At 43.0% G+C, this 18,426-nt stretch overlaps 1 protein-coding gene across 6 annotated transcripts in view; it reads left to right on the top strand.

Annotated features, from left to right (window-relative positions):
- Positions 1-18,426, top strand: part of zfat (zinc finger and AT hook domain containing) — a 200,467-nt gene that overhangs the window by 27,738 nt on the left and 154,303 nt on the right. For all 6 annotated transcript variants that reach the window (XR_013576453.1, XR_013576454.1, XM_078540954.1 and 3 more), the window contains exons 3-4: positions 10,400-10,663; positions 14,147-14,311. Coding sequence is in view for 4 of the 6 variants with exons in the window: in XM_078540954.1 (XP_078397080.1) it covers positions 10,400-10,663; positions 14,147-14,311 (429 nt within the window). In the remaining 2 variants the exon portion in view is untranslated. The remainder of the gene's footprint in view (positions 1-10,399; positions 10,664-14,146; positions 14,312-18,426) is intronic.

The following is an 18,426-nucleotide window of genomic DNA, read 5'->3' as shown; positions in this document are numbered from 1 at the left end:
GACACCTCTATGACCCAAGGCAAACACAACTGCAGTATGTGTCTGTGGCTGGAGGAACTTCAGCTCAGCATCTTTGAGCTGGAGGCTTAGCTGTGACACATCAGGTAAGCTACCTGGATACTTTGGGTAAAATTTTCTGTTCCCGTTAGGAGCAGGAGTTGTGGCAGGTGGGGGCACAAAATTTGAAGTAATGGACAAAGTCAGTTTTCTGCCGTTAGTGTATCAATTTGGAATTTTGTTCTCCTGACTTTAGCGGGTTAAAGGCGTCTCGACTTTCTGCTGATCTTTGTCGTCTGTGCATTCATTTGCATCTCATTAACTCTCATTCAAAGCCCTATTCATGTTCCCCTTACTGTGGAATGTTGGGGGGGTGGGGGGTGGGTTCGGGGAAAGTTCTGTGCAGCGGGTGGAGGAGTTTCAGGGAAGGTTGGACAGGTGGGGTGGTTCCGGGGTAGGTGTGGAGGGGGAGGGTCCAGGGAGGGTGGTGGTCAGACAACTCGCGACTCCAAGCCTCCATCCTCCAGGGTGAATGGTCATGGGTGACAAGGGAGCATGCAGTTGATCATCTATGCTGCCAAGGCAATGGTCTCTCTATCGAGTTCTGAGGATAGTGGGGACAAGCAGAAAAGTGAGGCTTCCTGCAGGTAGCTCTCATCAGCCTGGTCACAGAACATTGTCTCCATATGCATTTGTGTATCAACAGGAGGAACATTCATGTATTAATGGGAGGAACACCCATCTCTGGTGCCCCAGAATGTCCTTTACCTGCAAGTGGTGGGATAGAGCTTAGCCCTTGCTGTTAGAAATGGAGGGAAACCTGTAAAAGGCATGTATAGTAAATGTGTCTTTTCAATTTGTTTACACATCCATTGATGCGTCGATGATGCAGGCTGCAGGCAACCCTTTCTTGCTAATGGCTCTCATCCAAAAGAGGAGATGGAGGGCCCGTCGCTGGTTACCACAGGGCCTGGAGGAGCAAGGGCCTGGGCAGCAAGAGGCAACGGAGCCTCTATAAGGTCATGAGGCTGGCGAACATGGAGCACTGCATTGGCCCGACCATGGGTGTATCGTCGTCGGTGTTCTTGTGTAGAAATGAGCAAAAGGCAATTCCGGAGGAGCCCTTGTATGCCCTGGGATATGGTTGCTCACATCTGCGAGCTTCTCCACTATGAGCTGCAGCCGCAAGGATGCTGTGCTGGAGGAGTAATACAGAGCTCCTGGCCTGCAATGAGTGAATGTGTGTCTGGGTGCCCTTTAAATAGATGCCAGGGCCTTCGACTCCATGAGATAATGGCGGGGCAGGTGACGACTTCCTGCCCATCCCGCCAAGAAATTTGCCAGCCCCTCGCTCATGTATACTTAATTAGCCAAAAAGCAGAAGATGGCACGCGTTCACATGCCACGCTGCTTAGCTGGATTCATGTCAACTCTTACCACCGCCCCCCCCCTCCCAACCCACCACACTTAGTCTATAGAACAGAAAGTTCCACACTTTGTTCCAGGACCGTTCCTTAGAATTGGGCCATCTGACTTGGTTCATGGTCAGGGACAGGAGGGACTGCATGTGGGACAGGTACGGGGATGAGTTGAGGAGCCTCAGCCTTTGCAATTGTCCAACAGGTTCGAGGTTCTTGCAGCCTGTATGGACAAAAGTGGAGGTTGTAGGGTGGGTGAGCGAATTGACCATGGCACTGTTGCACAGGAGCCATTTAAGTAGGGTTAATAGGAATGTAGTGATTGTCGGGAACAATATAGTCAGGGGGATAAACACAGTTTTCTGCAACCGAGAGCCAGAGTCTAGATGGCTGTTTAGCCTGCCCTGTGCCAGGATTTGGGACATCTGCCCAGGGCGGGCGAGGAGCTTGCAGAGGGAGGGGGCGGATCCAGTTGTTATGGTCCACGTAGGTACCAAATGACAGAGGTAGGATTAGGAAAGAGATTATGCTTAGATAGTATGAACAGCTGGAGGCTAAATTAAAAAGCAGAACCTCAAAGGTAATAATCTCTCTGGATTGTTATCCAAACTGAGCAAATTGGAGTAGGGTAAATAAAGTTAGAGAGTTAAATGTGTGGCTCAAAGATTGGTGTGGAAAAATGGGTTTCAAGTGTTGCCGGAGGTCACCGGTAACATTTGTTGGCTTAGTACAAAGAGGAGAAGAGTCAATTCTCTCTTAACTCTAAATTCGCTTTATTCACGTCATTAGATCATCTACATATAGCTTATACGTCTGGTTAAATATAGACATGCAGTTTACAGCAAGTTATACAGTTTTATACTCAAAACTAGGATCTAAACGCACACCCACTAGGTTTCTCTGACATTCCCTGAGTGGTCACAGAATATAAAAGCTAATACCCGAAAAGGAGAGCTGACGCTGGCCAGGCGTTCCATTCTCTCTCTCTTGCGTCTCTACGTTGCTGACGTAGGTTTTCCACTTCTGCGATGTTTGTCTCCGGAATCTCGCTGCTCCACGCCGGAAATCCTCCAGTCTTATACTGAATCTTATCTCTTCAAGCTGTGCTGTCTCTCTCCCTTTGGTTTAGGCCTGCTTGCCTAGTCTGTGGCATATTCTCATTGGCTCTGTTCCAAGATTTAGGCAGCATTACCTCGTTCCTCCTTTCCTAAATAAGGACTTGTGTCTTATCTTATTCCCTTTGTTCTTCAAGATACTCAGCTACTTCAAAACCGGTTCCAGCCAGCTCAGGCCAGTGACTGGACTCAGGTTACTTCAGGTCAAAAGTTGCTTTTGCCTGTGTCAGCAGTTCAGCTGCAGCCCCTGGCCAACATCTCCCCACTTTTGATCCAAAGATACTTATCTTAGGATCATTATTCTCCCTTTCTGTGTACCACTCCTGAGGTTGTCATTGTCCCCCAATGGGCATGTTATATCCGCGATATCATATGGTTATATAAAAATATAAAAGAGAAGCGTATATAAAATATACCTCACACAGTATCCTTATATTGATAATCGTTTCTTCTGTTTCATTATAGCACTAACATTCAATCGGTGCAAAATTTCAATTTTCCACCTTCTAAACTGATACATGTTGAATATGACAAGTATTAAAGCACATATGATCACAACTACAGCAGCATGTGATAAACTCCTGACCCATGGATGTATTTGAATATTAGATCCCCAATTCCAAAACTTATCCCAGAACCCGGGGTCCCGTAGTAGTTCCTCTGCTTTATCAGCATGAGTTCTAATTATTTTAGTGTGTTTAGTCCATTGATGAATTATCTCATTGGCTTCCTCCACTATTTGCGTCCAATCTGCAGTCAGGTGCGGAATGGGTGGTAGTTCAGTAGGAACATATTTCCGCAGATCTTGGTCTATATTGGTATGTTGGACTGAGGTTTTCATTTATTACCATCCTCATTATTGGCTTAGGCAGAACTTGTCCACCGAGAACCAGGTCTAAGGTCACATTGTTCATGGCCACATTGTGTCCTTCCAGAGGGTACTGTTTCCAATCTTTGTTATAGTTCGTAGCTGCTGTGGCTATGTAATACGTTTGTCCCACAAGAACGTATCGTAAAAAGGACTGGCTGTTAACAGGCAGAATGGACATCTCTGGTATGAGTCGCTAGTTACCCCAGTCAAGATTCACATAGGTGTGGTCCCAGTGGACCATAATTTTACCTCGACCATCGCTCCCCGATGGTCGCTCAATAAATGGACCCACAAATTGACTAATAATTTTTCCCTCAGGGATTACCGACAATGTCACCTCTAAAACTGTGTTGCATGAAAACTGTACTCCCGTTCCCTCCGGTATACCCAAAGTTTTTCCCATGCACGTTAACCCATCCATTCCCGTATAATACAAATTTAAGTCCTCTCTTTTCCCTTTGTTGGTTTGGACTGTCTTATTCTGCAGAGCAAAGTTGTTCCTGGTCTCGTGATATCCCTCCTCCGTAGACACTGCTTCAGACACTGCTTCCGTTGTGACGGCTCCGAGGCAGGTTCAACCGCAGTTCTGATGATGGTCAATCCGATAGCAACAAAATGCATTATCCCCTTCATTTTAGGCTGGACCTGTAATGAACAAGTGTAATTTCTGTTCTTATTTACAGTTTCTTTTTAAATACTATTTTAAGTCCAGTCTCTCCATATACTGAGCCAGACCGTCCATATCCTGTACCCAATTTGTTTCAGATTCTAACCATCCATTTCTTCTAACCCACTTATTCCCCTTCTTTGTTTTATTTTTCTTTCATTTTTTCCCTGGATTCGCCTCTGCATGTGAACGGACAGTATCAAATTTGTTTTCAATCACCTCCTCTTTGATCTGTAGCTGGTCCTGTTCTTGATCTCCCTGACCGTCGAGATTCGGATTATCGTTAGCATCGAGCAGCACATGCCAATGGTGATTATCTTGTTTTTCTCCCACTAACTTTAGCTGATTGATGTGATACCAGCCACTCTTATCTGGTGTCGTTAATATCTTGTATACAGATGGGCTAGCTTTATCTACTATCTCATAGGGGCCAGCAAACTTTGGACTCAAGAATGAGGTGGGCTGATGTATTCTAATCATTACTCTTTGTCTGGGGCTCAACTCTATCAGGCTGGCTTTTGCGTTGAAATAAGCCTTGCTTTGCTGTTTCTTCTTTCCCTGTCGGTGAGCGGCTACATAATTTGCTTCTTTTACTGTTTCTACTAGCTGTTGTACCCATTTTTCTGATATAATGTGGTCTACCTCGGGTTTGGACAAATCCAAACCTACCACCCCCTCCATTCCCCTCATGTCTCTTCCTGTCATGGGTCTGTAAGGAGTGTAGCCTGTTGATGAAGCCACGGTAATCCTGATTATCATCAGCACATAGGGCAGAATGACCTGCCAGGTTGTCTTGTGCTGCTGCACCATTTTGGCTATCATGTTTTTCAATGTCCGATTCATTCTTTCCACAATTCCACTAGACTGTGGTCTATAGGGATGTGGAATCTCTGTCTGACCCCAAAAAGGGTCATAACAACTTGCATCACTTGGGCTGTAAAATGTGTTTCCTGATCCGATTCTATGCTTCGGGGTAAACCCCAACAGGTAACACCTTTTCTAATAGAATTTTCGCAGTACTTTTGGCTGTTTGTTCTGGTCGGAAAAGCTTCCACCCATTTAGTGAAGGTATCCACTATTACTAAAATGTACTTGTATCCTCCTGGAGTTGGGGGAAGGGGTCCTACATAGTCTATCTGTAAATTAGTCCAAGGCCCTTCTACTGGTCTAGTATGTTGGAGGGCCCCTTTCCTAACATTTCTATCGGGGTCGTGTTGTGCACAGATCAAACAATTCTTGACATAGTGTTCCATGTCACCTTTCATTCCGGGCCACCAGCACACCTCCTTTATCTGATCTAGGGTGCTCTCCATCCCTTTATGTCCCCATAAGTCATGGTACCTGTGGATAATTTAGTTTCGTCCCCCCTCTGGTGCCACAAATTTTCCCTCACATAAAACCACTGCATCTTGAATATAGACCCCCCTTATGCCTTTTGTATGTGTCTGACTCTGCTCCTTCTATTAGTTTTTTCAATTCTCCGTCTTTCTTTTGCTCCTCTGTTAAATCCATTACTTTAACCTGCTTCTCTTTCTGGCCCCCGATTTCCCCAATCGGTGGCTGCCATTCCTGTCCACTTACAGCACCTCGTTTAGCTAGTTCATCAGCTTTCTTGTTCCCTTGGGGAGATAGTTTTGAATGAGCTTTCACTTTTGTGACCCCAAATCATTTCCCCTGTGCTTCTTCAAAGATGTACCGTAATAGCGGGGCCGAAGGAATGGGCCTTCCATCTGCTGAGACAAATCCTCTCGCTTCCCATAGGGGCAAATGTTCTGTGAGGCTATTACAGACATACATGCTATCATAATATATGACTGATCTAGGCAGGTTTTCCCTTGTCGCCAATGTGACCCGCATACTCCCCGTATTGCGGCCACTTCCCTATTACGTATTTTTGAAGGAATGCCTTCCAGTCAAAATAATCCAAGTCCCCAGAGCTTAGAGATTCCCTTTGATTCATCATCTTATGTTAACAGCTATGAATTAACCCAAACTCCTGTTCGCTGTGTACTTTGCTCGAGTCTCCCGCTGACTCAATGGAGAGATTTATTCTCGAGCCCACCCAGGGATGCCAAATATGTTGCCGGAGGTCACCGGTAATGGTTGTTGGCTTAGTACAAAGAGGAGAAGAGTCAATTCTCTCTTAACTCTAAATTCGCTTTATTCACGTTGTTAGATCATCTACATATAGCTTATACGTCTGGTTAAATATAGACATGCAGTTTACAGCAGGTTATACAGTTTTATACCCAAAACTAGGATCTAAACGCACACCCACTAGGTTTCTCTGACAGTCCCTGAGTGGTCACAGAATATAAAAGCTAATACCCGAAAAGGAGAGCTGACGCTGGCCAGGCGTTCCATTCTCTCTCTCTTGCGTCTCTACGTTGCTGACGTAGGTTCTTCCACTTCTGCGATGTTTGTCTCCGGAATCTCGCTGCTCCACGCCGGAAATCCTCCAGTCTTATACCGAATCTTATCTCTTCAAGCTGTGCTGTCTCTCTCCCTTTGGTTTAGGCCTGCTTGCCTAGTCTGTGGCATATTCTCATTGGCTCTGTTCCAAGATTTAGGCAGCATTACTTCGTTCCTCCTTTCCTAAATAAGGACTTGTGTCTTATCTCATTCCCTTTGTTCTTCAAGAAACTCAGCTACTTCAAAACTGGTTCCAGCCAGCTCAGAGTAGGGATAAATGGATCATTCTTAGATTGGCAGGCTGTGACTGGTGGGGTACTGCAATGATTAGTGCTTGGGCCCCAGCTATATCAATGATTTGAATATGAGCACCAAATGTAATATTTCCAAATTTGCTGATGACACAAAACTAGGTTGGATTCTGACTTGTGATGCAAAGAGGCTTCAAGGGGTTTTAGACAGGCTAAGTGGGCGGGTAGATGGAATATAATGTGGAAAAATGTGAAGTTATCCAATTTGATAGGAAAACAGAAATGCACAGTATTTCTTAAATGGGGAGAGATTGGGAAATGTTGATGTCCAAAGGGACCTGGGTGTCCTTGTTGGTAAGTCACTGAAAGCTAATAGGCAGACGCAGCAAGCCAATGTTGGCCTTTATTGCAAAAAGATTTGAGTACAGAAGTAAAGGTGTCTTGCCATAATTGTATAGAGCCTTGGTGAGACTGCACCTTGACTATTGTGTCCAGGCATGGTCTCCTTACCTTAGGAAGGATATACTTGCCATAAAGGGAGTGCAACAAAGGTTCACCAGACTGATCCTGGGGCTGGTGGGGTTGTCCTATGAGGAGTGAGGAGACTGGGCCTGTATTCTCTAGCATTTAGAAGGAGGAGAGGTTATCCCATTGAAGCATTCTTACAACGCTCGACAGGGTAGGTGCCTGGTATTTGTATCAAGATAGATGTTTCCCTGGCTGGGGGTGTCTAGAACCAGGGCATACAGTCTCAAAATAAATGGTAGGCCATTTAGATTTATGGTGAGGAATTTCTTCCCACAGAGGGCAATGAATCTTGGAAATCTCTGTCCCAGAGGGCTGTGGAGGCTCAGCCATTGAGTGTATTCAAGACAGAGGTTGATAGATTTCTAGATATCAAAGATATCAAGGGATATGGCGATAGTGTGGGAAAATGACATTGAAGTAGAAGATCAGCCATTATCTCGTTGAATGGCAGAGCAGGCTCAAGGGACTAAGTGGCCTATTTCTGCTCCTATTTCCTATGTTCCTATTTTGCATTTTTGAACAATCTGATGACACTATGCATTAATAGCATCCCACGATTTGATGACATATCCACACAAAACATCAAGTGGTGCAGTATTTCCACCATGAAGGTTTTTTCTCAGTCAACCATCCACCTATTCCATTCAGCAAGAACATGATCCTTGAATGGCTTGTTGACGCACACATCCAAAGGTTAAACAACAGACATTAGACCCTCTGGTATAACTGCAATGCTGATGTTATTTCCTCGCAGGTGCCTGTTGATCTCATTGGTTATATGGGATCTGAACATGTCCCACACTAATAAGAGACGTTCTTTGTGTAGGCCAGTGGGACAACTATTCCACACATCATCGATCCACAACTTCACTCAATCCTCATTCATCCAACCATTGTCATGCACAAAAACTCTTGCAGGAACTTGATTTTCAGTATGGCTTTACATTTGAAAATTACCATAGGCTTTAATTTTGTTCCGCCAGGCATGCAGGCTAGTACCAGCATGAATCTTTTCATTTCATGTCTTTGGAGGACTATTTTTGAACTTTTTACTCAGTTTGGTTCTTGAGCATATCGAAATTCAGGGATGTTTCATCAATGTTACTGATATGACATAATGGGTACTCAAGTTTTTGCTTTTGTTTTTTCTGTATTTTTTGTTTTCTTGTGTTTTTTCTGCTGCTGATGAATCACTGGCAACTGATAATTTTGGCATTGAGAAATTTTGGTAGTCTCTGAGCAATCTTGGTGCCTCAAGATCAGGCCAGTGGCTTTTCTCTGTCCTCATGATGCATTTAGTCTTCGACATCTTCTTCAGGGTGGATTCCTCCTTCTCCCATTCTCGTACCCAATTCCCTCGCTGCAGCACAGTTATTTGGCATGTTGGCTTGAAACTATAGAGTCATAGAGGTCTACATCCGTGCGGATAAAGGCCCTTTGGCCCATCGAGCCTGTGCTGGTCAAACAAGTACCTATCTATTCTAATCCTATTTTCCAGCACTAGGCCTTGTATGTCACGGCATCACAAGTGCACATCCAAATACTTCTTAAGTGTTTTGAGGGTTTCTGCCTCTACCACCCTTTCAGGCAGTGAGTTCCAGATTCCCAGCGCCCTCTGGGTAAAAAAATTCTTCCTCACATCCCCTCTAAACACCCTGCTCCTTACCTTAAATCTATGCAGCATGGCTATTGATCCCTCCACCAAGGGGAAAAGTTCCTTCCTGTCTACCCTATCTATGCCCCTCATAATTTTATACACCTCAATCATGTCCCCTCTCAATCTCCCCTGCTCCAGGGAAAATAACCCCAGTCTATTCAATATCTCCTCATAATTAAAACTCTCCAGCCCAGGCAACATCCTGGTAAATCTCCTCTGCACTCTCTCCAGTGCAATCACATCCTTTCTATAATGTGGATTCCAGAACTGCACACAATACTCTAGCTGTGGCCTAACCAGCGTTTTATACAGTTCCAGCATAACCTCCCTGCTCTTATATCCTATGCCTTGGCTAATAAAGGCAAGTATCCCATATGCCTTCTTAACCACCTTATCTACCTGTCCCGCAACCGTAAGGGACCGGTGGACATGCACACCAAGGTCCTTCAGACCCTCATGTCAGTTTCGTACTTAATAGTTTTTGCTGGAGGATCCATTTCTATTCGTCGATCACCATGTATGGCCTGCTCTGTGTGGGCATGCCTTAAACTCCTGCACATCTTGGCAATATGGCCCATAGCCTGCTTGATATCATGCGCCAGTTTATAAGGTGAGTAAAACAGGAGTTTCTGAGGTGAAAATTTGAGGCTGGCTTCTATTGCGAATGTAGCATTTCTCAGCAGAAAAGGGAACTGACTTATATGCCAAGTATAGACCTAAATATGAATTTTGATGTCAGAAAAATGGGGTTGTCTTACATGCTGGTTTGGTTTATAGGCCATAATCTACAATATATTCCTGTAAGCCCGAAAGGGTCAATGCATGAAATTCTGTGGATAAATAGAATAAAACTAAACTGAAACTTTAAAGGAAGAGCTAACAATACTGAAGATAATCATGAGGAATATAGGAAGTGTGAAAAGGGAGGGAATTAGAAGAGTCAAAGGGGAAAATGGAAAAAAATCTAGCAGATAGAAGAAAATTGAAGGACTTTTACAAGCATTTAGAACATAGTTAAAGAGAGGAGGGAGTCTAATTTAGGAAAATGAAGGTGCCTTGCTTCCATATTTGTAGTGACTAGATTAAAACTGAAAACATGTCATATCAGCGGTGTCCAATGTTTATACTCCTAAAACATTTTAATTTATAATTTCCCTTCATTCTCAATGGGCTGAATAGCATCCTTTGGTTTTGTACTATTACATTGTGAAGCAGGTAAATAAGGTTCAGTAGACCTAACTTTTGGGTGATGATCAAATATAAGCACATTGTGTTTGCAAATGAGGTGTTAGGGGGCCAAATGCTTCCACACCTGCAGTGGCCACTGCCCTCCCAATTTTCACCCTAAGTTGGAATGGGGACTTTTAAGGTTAATTGTGTACCTCTGACCTTTCATCCGTGTTCACTATGGTATAGAAATGTCAGCCCCAATCTAAGTAAATGTGGGCAATTCTGACTGTCTTGTAACTCTATTTTAATTTAGCGACAGTGGCTGTGAAGAGGAAGAGAGGAAGACCCAAAGGTTCAAAGAAAAAATTCTACGCTGAAGCAGAGGAGTCGGGAGATGCTGGCAGTTGTAATCTGATTGCAGAAAATAAACTTGACCAAGAAGAGGAGGAATTGGAGGAGTTGGATAGCTTGGACTGCAGAAAATGCGGTCGTAAATTCTCGAACAGGAGACAGCTGCAGAAACATCGCTGCTTTGTTGTACTGAAAGACGACGGGGAAGAAGAAGAAGCAGAAGATGGTAATACCTTTTTATCACCAAACATCACACTGGGTTTAATGTTGTACTTCTAAAGATAGGGATGCAGTTTTATTTTTTGGATTTGATTTTGCACGTTTTGCTTATGTATAGAGTGTGGAGGGAGGAATAGTATGGGAATCGATTAGCTCAGTTAGCTAGATGGCGAGTATGCAGTGCAGAATGACACCAACAACGTGTGTTCAATCCCTGTACTGGCTGTAATAGTTCATGAGGGCTGCCTCCTTGCCCTGCCCATGCTTGATGTTAAGTGGTGCCCCTCAAGCTACATAACCACTTGTCCCTCTCTATGGCTAATTACCTTATCTGAAGGGTGGAACAGAAGTCTCCACTATTTCACATCACCCTTGGATGACATGCATGAGACAGCGGACTAGTATTTTGGACCTCATGGTGCAGTTTACCAGGTATGAAATGGGTGCTATGAGGCCTAATTTCAGAGGGCAGCTTCTTTCTCCCAAAGGAGCTAGCAAGACAAGTCCAACTTGAAATTGTGTCAGGTCATTGTACCACCTAAAAGAGGTGCTAAATTTAAAATATGTAAATCAGGGCCTAATACCAGTTTTAGGTTCTCTCGAAGAAATTTGATTGTGTTAAGTAAGGCAGGCAGTCGTTGTGATTGCTCCTACATTTTCATACTTTTTTTGAGACATACCTTCGGATTGCTGTTGGCGTGGCAAGCTGATATCCGTGCTGCTCAAATGGACGAGCTGCCTATGGAGGCTCGACAGGCAGTGGTGCTCACAAGAGTAACTATTACTGTGTGAGCTCACAAACTATGTTTGGCTGCAGAGGCATCAAAGATAGCCCATTACTATCCCGGCCCCAATACGCAAACAAAAGCACATGCAATCATTTTACAACGATGAAAAACATAGCATGAGTCTGGCTGATTTTCTTTTTATCTCCTTAAGGCAGGGGTGTTGGGGTCACTTGTAACATCAATATTTTTGCCTTATCTGAAATTATCTAATTCGGCATACTCTATAATTGCAACTAAGACATTTATGCACTGAGTGCATTTGTTGTCATATATCAGTGGAGCCCTTGATGGAAATATTTAACTTAGTACAAGAGAGTTCACATCATTTCTAATGTGCAACTGGTAAAAAAACAACATAAGCAAAGCCATATAGACCAGGATGGTAACTAGCTTTGAACAGGTCTCTGTTGAGTTAGCTGATTTCTGCTGGGATGAGAATAGGTAATTGACCTGTTTTGAGGCAGGCAAAATTCCACCCTCTTTAAGTAAATTCCCAATGTTCTGAAAGTCCTGATTTGTGGATATTCAGTGAGAATATGATCAGACTTGGCTGTGACGCCACCTCTAGTCAAATATTACATAGTTACATTGAATTTACAGCACGGAAACAGGCCATTTGGCCCAACTGGCCAATGCTAGTGTTTATACTCCACGCATGCTTCTTCCCACTCCTGTTCATTGCACCTGATCAGTGTAACTCTCTATTTCTTTCTCTCTTGTATTTGTCTAGCTTTTCCTGAAATGCATCTATGCTATTCGGCTCAACCGCACCCTGTGGTAGTGTGTTCAACATACTAACCACTCTTTAGGTACATGACAGATAATATAATTATTTTAAAATGGGAAGTTCAACATAAAATCTAACAGCTTTAAAGAAAGGTGCCAGAAGCATGCTAGCTACACAAATCAGATGTATATCGCACAAAGTTCATTCAGAGTACTGGTGTTAGAACAAAGGGTATAGGTTAAAACTGGTGAAAGGAAGGTTTAGGAGCAAGGTAAGGTATAATATCTTTACAGGAAGAGGCATTAACGTTTTGAAGGGTTCATTGGGTAGAACAGTGGGGACAAAACTTGGTAATTCAAGGATCGGTTAGATGCAATGGGGGAGTATAGACTTCTGTCTTAGTAGCTGAGCTAAGGTGACTTCAATGGCTTCCCTCATCTTTATCTATTTTGTGATCTTGTTAGCTACTTTACAGAGCATAGTACTGCAAATGTGCAGATTATTTGAAACCTGCTGCAGGTGCAAGTTTCTAACATGGTAACATTCCTAATGTGAATGGTAAGCACTTGCTGCAGTTTACCTGCACACAGTGAGTTGGTGCAAAGTGGCATTGACAGCACCAACATAACCACAGCTTGTACTCACTCTGCCTAACAGCTGTTCCTGTATCTCACCCATACCAACAGCATAACTGTCTTAACTCAACTTACCTGGGCATCAATTGCTTAGGGTTCTAAAGTCTAAAACTGGTTACTCAGATTACTATCATGTATCTAAATAAATCATTGTATACTGTTTACATTCTTCATGGTGAGAAAACCTATTGAGAGGAGGTATTTAATGGACTCAAGGTCACCCAAGGTGCCAAACATGGTTTGCTTCAAGGACAGGTTACGAGGGATAATCCTTCACAAAATGTGTGAACTTCTTTTTTAACTTTAACAGCCTTTTATGGGGAAGAGGGTTGGCATTAATCTAAAGAGCCAGTGGTTAATGAGCTGAGCAAAGGGCCCGAATCACACTGCTGAAATTATAAAATAACTTCTAAATCCAAGGGTACATTTTAAAAGGCTCAGTAACTCCTCCCAATTGGTTGCTTTCTAGCTTTACATAAGAGCAAAGAGATGTTCAGAAACTCAGCAAGTGGCCAGGACTTTCAGGAGAAGAGGAAAGGAAGTGAGAAAAAAATCACCAAAAACGGAGAGGAGAAAAAAAATAACCAAGTGAAGAGGACCTCCACCTCGCAGTGTTAATTCAAAGTTATTACAATTATTCAGCTCTTCCTTGAGGCTTTTCCCTGCCTGGTTGAGGCTCTGTAACTATAAGCCTGAAAAAATAAGTATATTTATTAGGAGCTTCCATCTTACTGAGAAAGTTTCAGACCAATCGACATTCAACAGCCTGCTCTGAAAACTCTTCACATTTTAATAGCTGTGACAATCCACCACATTCTAAATAAAACAACCCACAACATTCTTAAAAAAAAATCAATTTGCCTTATCTCCAAATGTTAACGGATCCTTTAAAAAAATTATAGGATCCAAATCTAGATCTGCCAAAAAATAATCTGTTCTTCCTTGGATCATCTGTGTACAAAGTTTCATTGAAACCTGACTATTAAGTTTTGAGATATATTGTTTACAGGCAAACAGGGGTGTAAACATTATGTATGTGGAGGTAAGCTCAAAAACAAAGGCAGGAAGGAAATGGCACAGAGGCAACTAGGAATGCAAAGAGGAACTGTACCTCTGTCTGCTAAGGTAGTAGTGTGAGGGAGCTTCTGATGACATGGCCAAGATTTGGAATTTGATGTGTTGGATTGTACTCCTCCATGGCACAATAATGTTGCTCTACTTTATCCCTTTATAGTACTAATTGATTTCTGAGTCGCAGTCAAAATTAATTGTATTAGGATTGGAACAAGATTAGGATAAATTATGGTGGGTCATGCTTTGAATGATCTCTCTCCCTCTAGACAAAACTGACCCTGAAGTAGAGTTGGATGAAGAAAGAGATAGGGCTGCCAAAAGAGCACGCTTACAAAAGAACGAAAATTTGATTTTTAAGGATGCTGATCAAAATGCAGGAGGGAAGAAGCCAATTATCAGTGTGGTTCTTGCGGCACATGAAGCTATTCCAGGTGAGTAGTAATGAACTTCCATTTATTTAGCACCTTATCTCATCTCAAAGTGCTTGACTTTCAATGAACGAGCTTGAAGTGCAGTCACTATTACCATTTGACAGTGTTTCTGAGCTAACCCATGATATAGCCAAACAAGGAAAGCTTTATTCTAATGGCGGTTGCAGAAATGTTCCATTCCTCCTCCTCTTTTCTCTGTTGAAGGCAAATCTTGTTTAATTACCTTGCGCTTTTTAATGAGTTAACAGAGATAGTTGATGAGGGTAATGCAGGTGATGTGTTATTGATGAATTGCCACATAATAGAATTAACAACAAAATTGAAATCCATGGAATAAAAGGGACAGCAGCATGGATATGAAGTTGACTGAGTGACAAGAAACAGTAGTAGTGGACATTTGTTTTTCGGTTTGGGGGTTCTAAGGGATTTGTATTAGGACAATTGTTTTACTAGATCTATATCAATGACTTTGATTTGAGTATGCAGGTGACAATTTCAAAATCTGTAGATGGCACAGAACTTGGAAATGTTGTGAACTGAGAAGAGGCTAGTGATAAACTTCAAGAAGACATAGACAGGCTGGTGAAATGGACAGGCAGATGAAAATGAATGCAGAGTTGTGTGAAGTGATGCATTTTGGTAGGAATAACAAACAGATGCAATATGAAATAAAAGACACAATTCTAAAGATGCTGCAGGAACCAAGAGACGTGGGGATATATGTGAAATTATTGAAGGTGACTGGGCAGGTTGGGAAAGAGGTTTGAAGGGCATAAGGAATCCTGGGCTTTATAAATAGAGGCATAGAATACAAAAATAAGGAAATATGATTAACTATTATAAAACTCTGATTCACCTTAACTGGAGTATTGTGTCCAATCTGGGCACCGGGCTTCAGGAACAAAATAAAGGCATTAGTAAGGGTTTATATAAGATTTGCAAGAATGGTTCCAGGGATGAGGGACTTCAGTTACATGGATAGCTTGGGGAAGCTGAAGTTTTTCTCCTTAGCGAAGAGAAGGTTGAGAGGAGATTTGATAGATCTGTTCAAAATCATGAATGGTCTGGACAGAGCAGATAGAAAGAGACTGTTCCCATCGAGAACCCGAGGACACTGGTTTAAGGTGATTGGTTCCTTTGCCAGTGGCGACATGAGGAAAAACCTATAAGCAGCGAGTGGTTAAGATCTGGAATGCACTGGTCAAGGCAGATACAATTGGGGCTTTCAAAAGGTGATTGGATAAGCACTGAAGAAAATAAACATTTGTAGGGCTGTGAGTAAAGGGTAGGGAGTGGCATTAGCTGAGTTTCTCTTGCAGAGAGCGAGCACAGGAACAGTGGGCTTCAGGACATCGTTCTGTATTGTAACTATTCTATAATTCTACCTACAAGATAAGTGGGTATGAGAACTGTTTGATAAAGTAGGCTTGAGAAAGCAGAATGAGAGGGCTGGGGTGATGTATACAGCAGAAAGTAGGTGAATGTACCACTATGCTCACCTTTCCTGACCTGCTTAAGTCATTAAAGTGCTTTCTTCACTGAATCCAGCAGCATGGCAACATGACCCTGCTGCTGACCTCCTCCGCTACTTTCAACCATGCCCTCTTGCTCACGTTGCTGGGGAAGAGCACCTCCCTTCAACTCCTCACAGGCTCAAAACTACATACAAGAAAATGTCAGTGAAAAGGGATATACCTTTGCCCATCTGAACTCCATTCTGACACTTGCAGTTCCCTTTCGGCCAGTCCCAACTCCTTCAACTTGCATGCTTAAATGCTAGAGTTGTACGCCCAAGTCAAGTACTTCCAAATCACGCTTGCTGCAGCTGATTGGACAGGAAACCAGGAAGCTGAATGGTAATGAAGTGGCTGAGTTTTAAAAGATACTGACAGATGCACTGAACTTACCCCCCCACCATAGATTTGGCAAATCAAATTAGTAACAATACCGTAGAGGAGGAATTCCTGGAGTGTATACGGGATGTTTTTCTGGACGAATACATTGAGGAACCAACTAGAGAACGGGCCATCCTAGACTGGGTATTGTGTAATGAGAAAGGAATAATTGGCTATCTAGTTGTGCAACACCCCTTGGGGATGAGCGACCATAATATGATAGAATTTTTCATCAAGATGGAGAATGATTCTGAGACTAAGGCCCTGAATCTTAATAAAGGAATCTACGATGGTATGAGGCGCGAGTTGGCTATGATGGATTGGGAACGTTATTTAAAGGGATGATGGTGGATAGGCAATGGCAAACATTCAAAGAGCGCATGGGTGAACTGCAACAATTGTTTATTCCTGTCTGGCGCAAAAGTAAAACAGGAAAGGTAGCCAAACCATGGCTTACAAGGGAAATTAGATATAGTATTAGATCCAAGGAAGAGGCATACAAATTGGCCAGAAAAAGCAACAGACCTCAGGATTGGAAGCAGTTTAGAATTCAGCAAAGGAGGACCAAGGGATTGATTAAGAAGGGGAAAATAGAGTACAAGAGTAAGCTTGCAGGGAACATTAAAATTGACTGTAAAAGTTTCTATAGGTATGTGAAGAGAAAAAGATTGGTGAAGACAAATGTAGGTCCCTTACAGTCAGAAACGGGAATTTATAATGGGGAACAAAGAAATGGCTGACCAACTAAATACATACTTTGGTTCTGTCATCACAAAGGAGGACACTATTAACATACCAGAAATGTTGGGGAACACGGTTTAATGAGAGGGAGGAAGTGAAAGAAATCAGTATTAGTAGGGAAATGGTGTTGGAGAAATTGATGGGATTGAAGGCCGATAAATCCCCAGGGCCTGATAATCTACATCCCAGAGTACTTAAGGAAGTGGCCCTAGAAATAGTGGATGCATTGGTGGTCATCTTCTGAGATTCTATAGACTCTAGAACAGTTCCTACAGATTGGAGGGTAGCTAATGTAACCCCACTATTTAAAAAGGGTGGTAGAGAGAAAACAAGGAATTATAGACCAGTCAGCCTGACATCGGTAGTGGGGTAAGTTCTAGAGTCCATTATAAAAGATTTAATAGCTGAGCATTTGGAAAACAGTGGCAGAATCGGGACAGAGTCAGCATGGATTTACGAAATGGTTGACAAATCTACTGGAATTTTTTGAGGATGTAACTAGTAGAGTTGATGAGGGTGAGCCAGTGGATGTGGTTTATTTGTACTTTCGGAAGGCTTTCGACAAAGTCCCACATAAGAGATTAGCGTGTAAAATTAAAGCGCATGGGATTCCGGCTGGTGTATTGAGATGGATAGAAAGCTGGTTGGCAGACAGGAAACAAAGAGTAGGAATAAACGGGTCTTTTTCCGAATGGCAGGCAGTGACTAGTGGGGTACCGCAGGGATTGGCGCTGGGACCCCAGTTATTCACAATATATATTAATGATTTAGATGAGGGAACTAAATGTAATATCTCCAAATTTGCAGATGACACAAAGCTGGGTGGGAGGGTGAGCTGTGAGGAGGATGCAGAAATGCTTCAGTGTGATTTGGTCAAGCTGAGTGAGTGGACAAATGCATGGCAGATGCAGTTTAATGTGGATAAATGTGAGGTTATCCACTTTGGTAGCAAAATCAGGAAGGCAGATTATTATCTGAATGGCTATAAATTGAGAGGGGAATGTGCAACGAGACCCGAGTGTCCTCGTACACCAGTCGCTGAAGGTAAGCACGCAGATGCAGCAGGCGGTAAAGAAGGCAAATGGTATGTTGGCCTTCATAGCCAGAGGATTCGAGTACAGGAACAGGGATGTCTTGCTGCAATTATACAGGGCCTTGTTGAGACCACACTTGGAATGTTGTGTGCAGTTTTGGCCTCCTTATCTGAGGAAGGATATTCTTGCTATAGAGGGAGTGCAGCGAAGGTTTACCAGACTGATTCCTGGGATGGTGGGAGTGACATATGAGGAGAGATTGAGTCGATTAGGATTATATTCTTTGGAGTTCAGAAGAATGAGAGGGGATCTCATAGAAATCTATAAAATTCTAACAGGACTAGACAGGGTAGATGCAGGAAGGATGTTCCCGATGGTGGGGGAGTCCAGAACCAGGGGTCACAGTCTGAGGGTATGGGGTAGTCCATTTAGGACTGAAATGAGG

The sequence above is a fragment of the Cetorhinus maximus genome, chromosome 4 (genome assembly GCF_964194155.1).
Source record: "Cetorhinus maximus chromosome 4, sCetMax3.hap1.1, whole genome shotgun sequence".
Taxonomy (NCBI): domain Eukaryota; kingdom Metazoa; phylum Chordata; class Chondrichthyes; order Lamniformes; family Cetorhinidae; genus Cetorhinus; species Cetorhinus maximus.
Note: the sequence above shows the minus strand (reverse complement) of the source record. Positions and strands in the feature narration are given on the sequence as shown.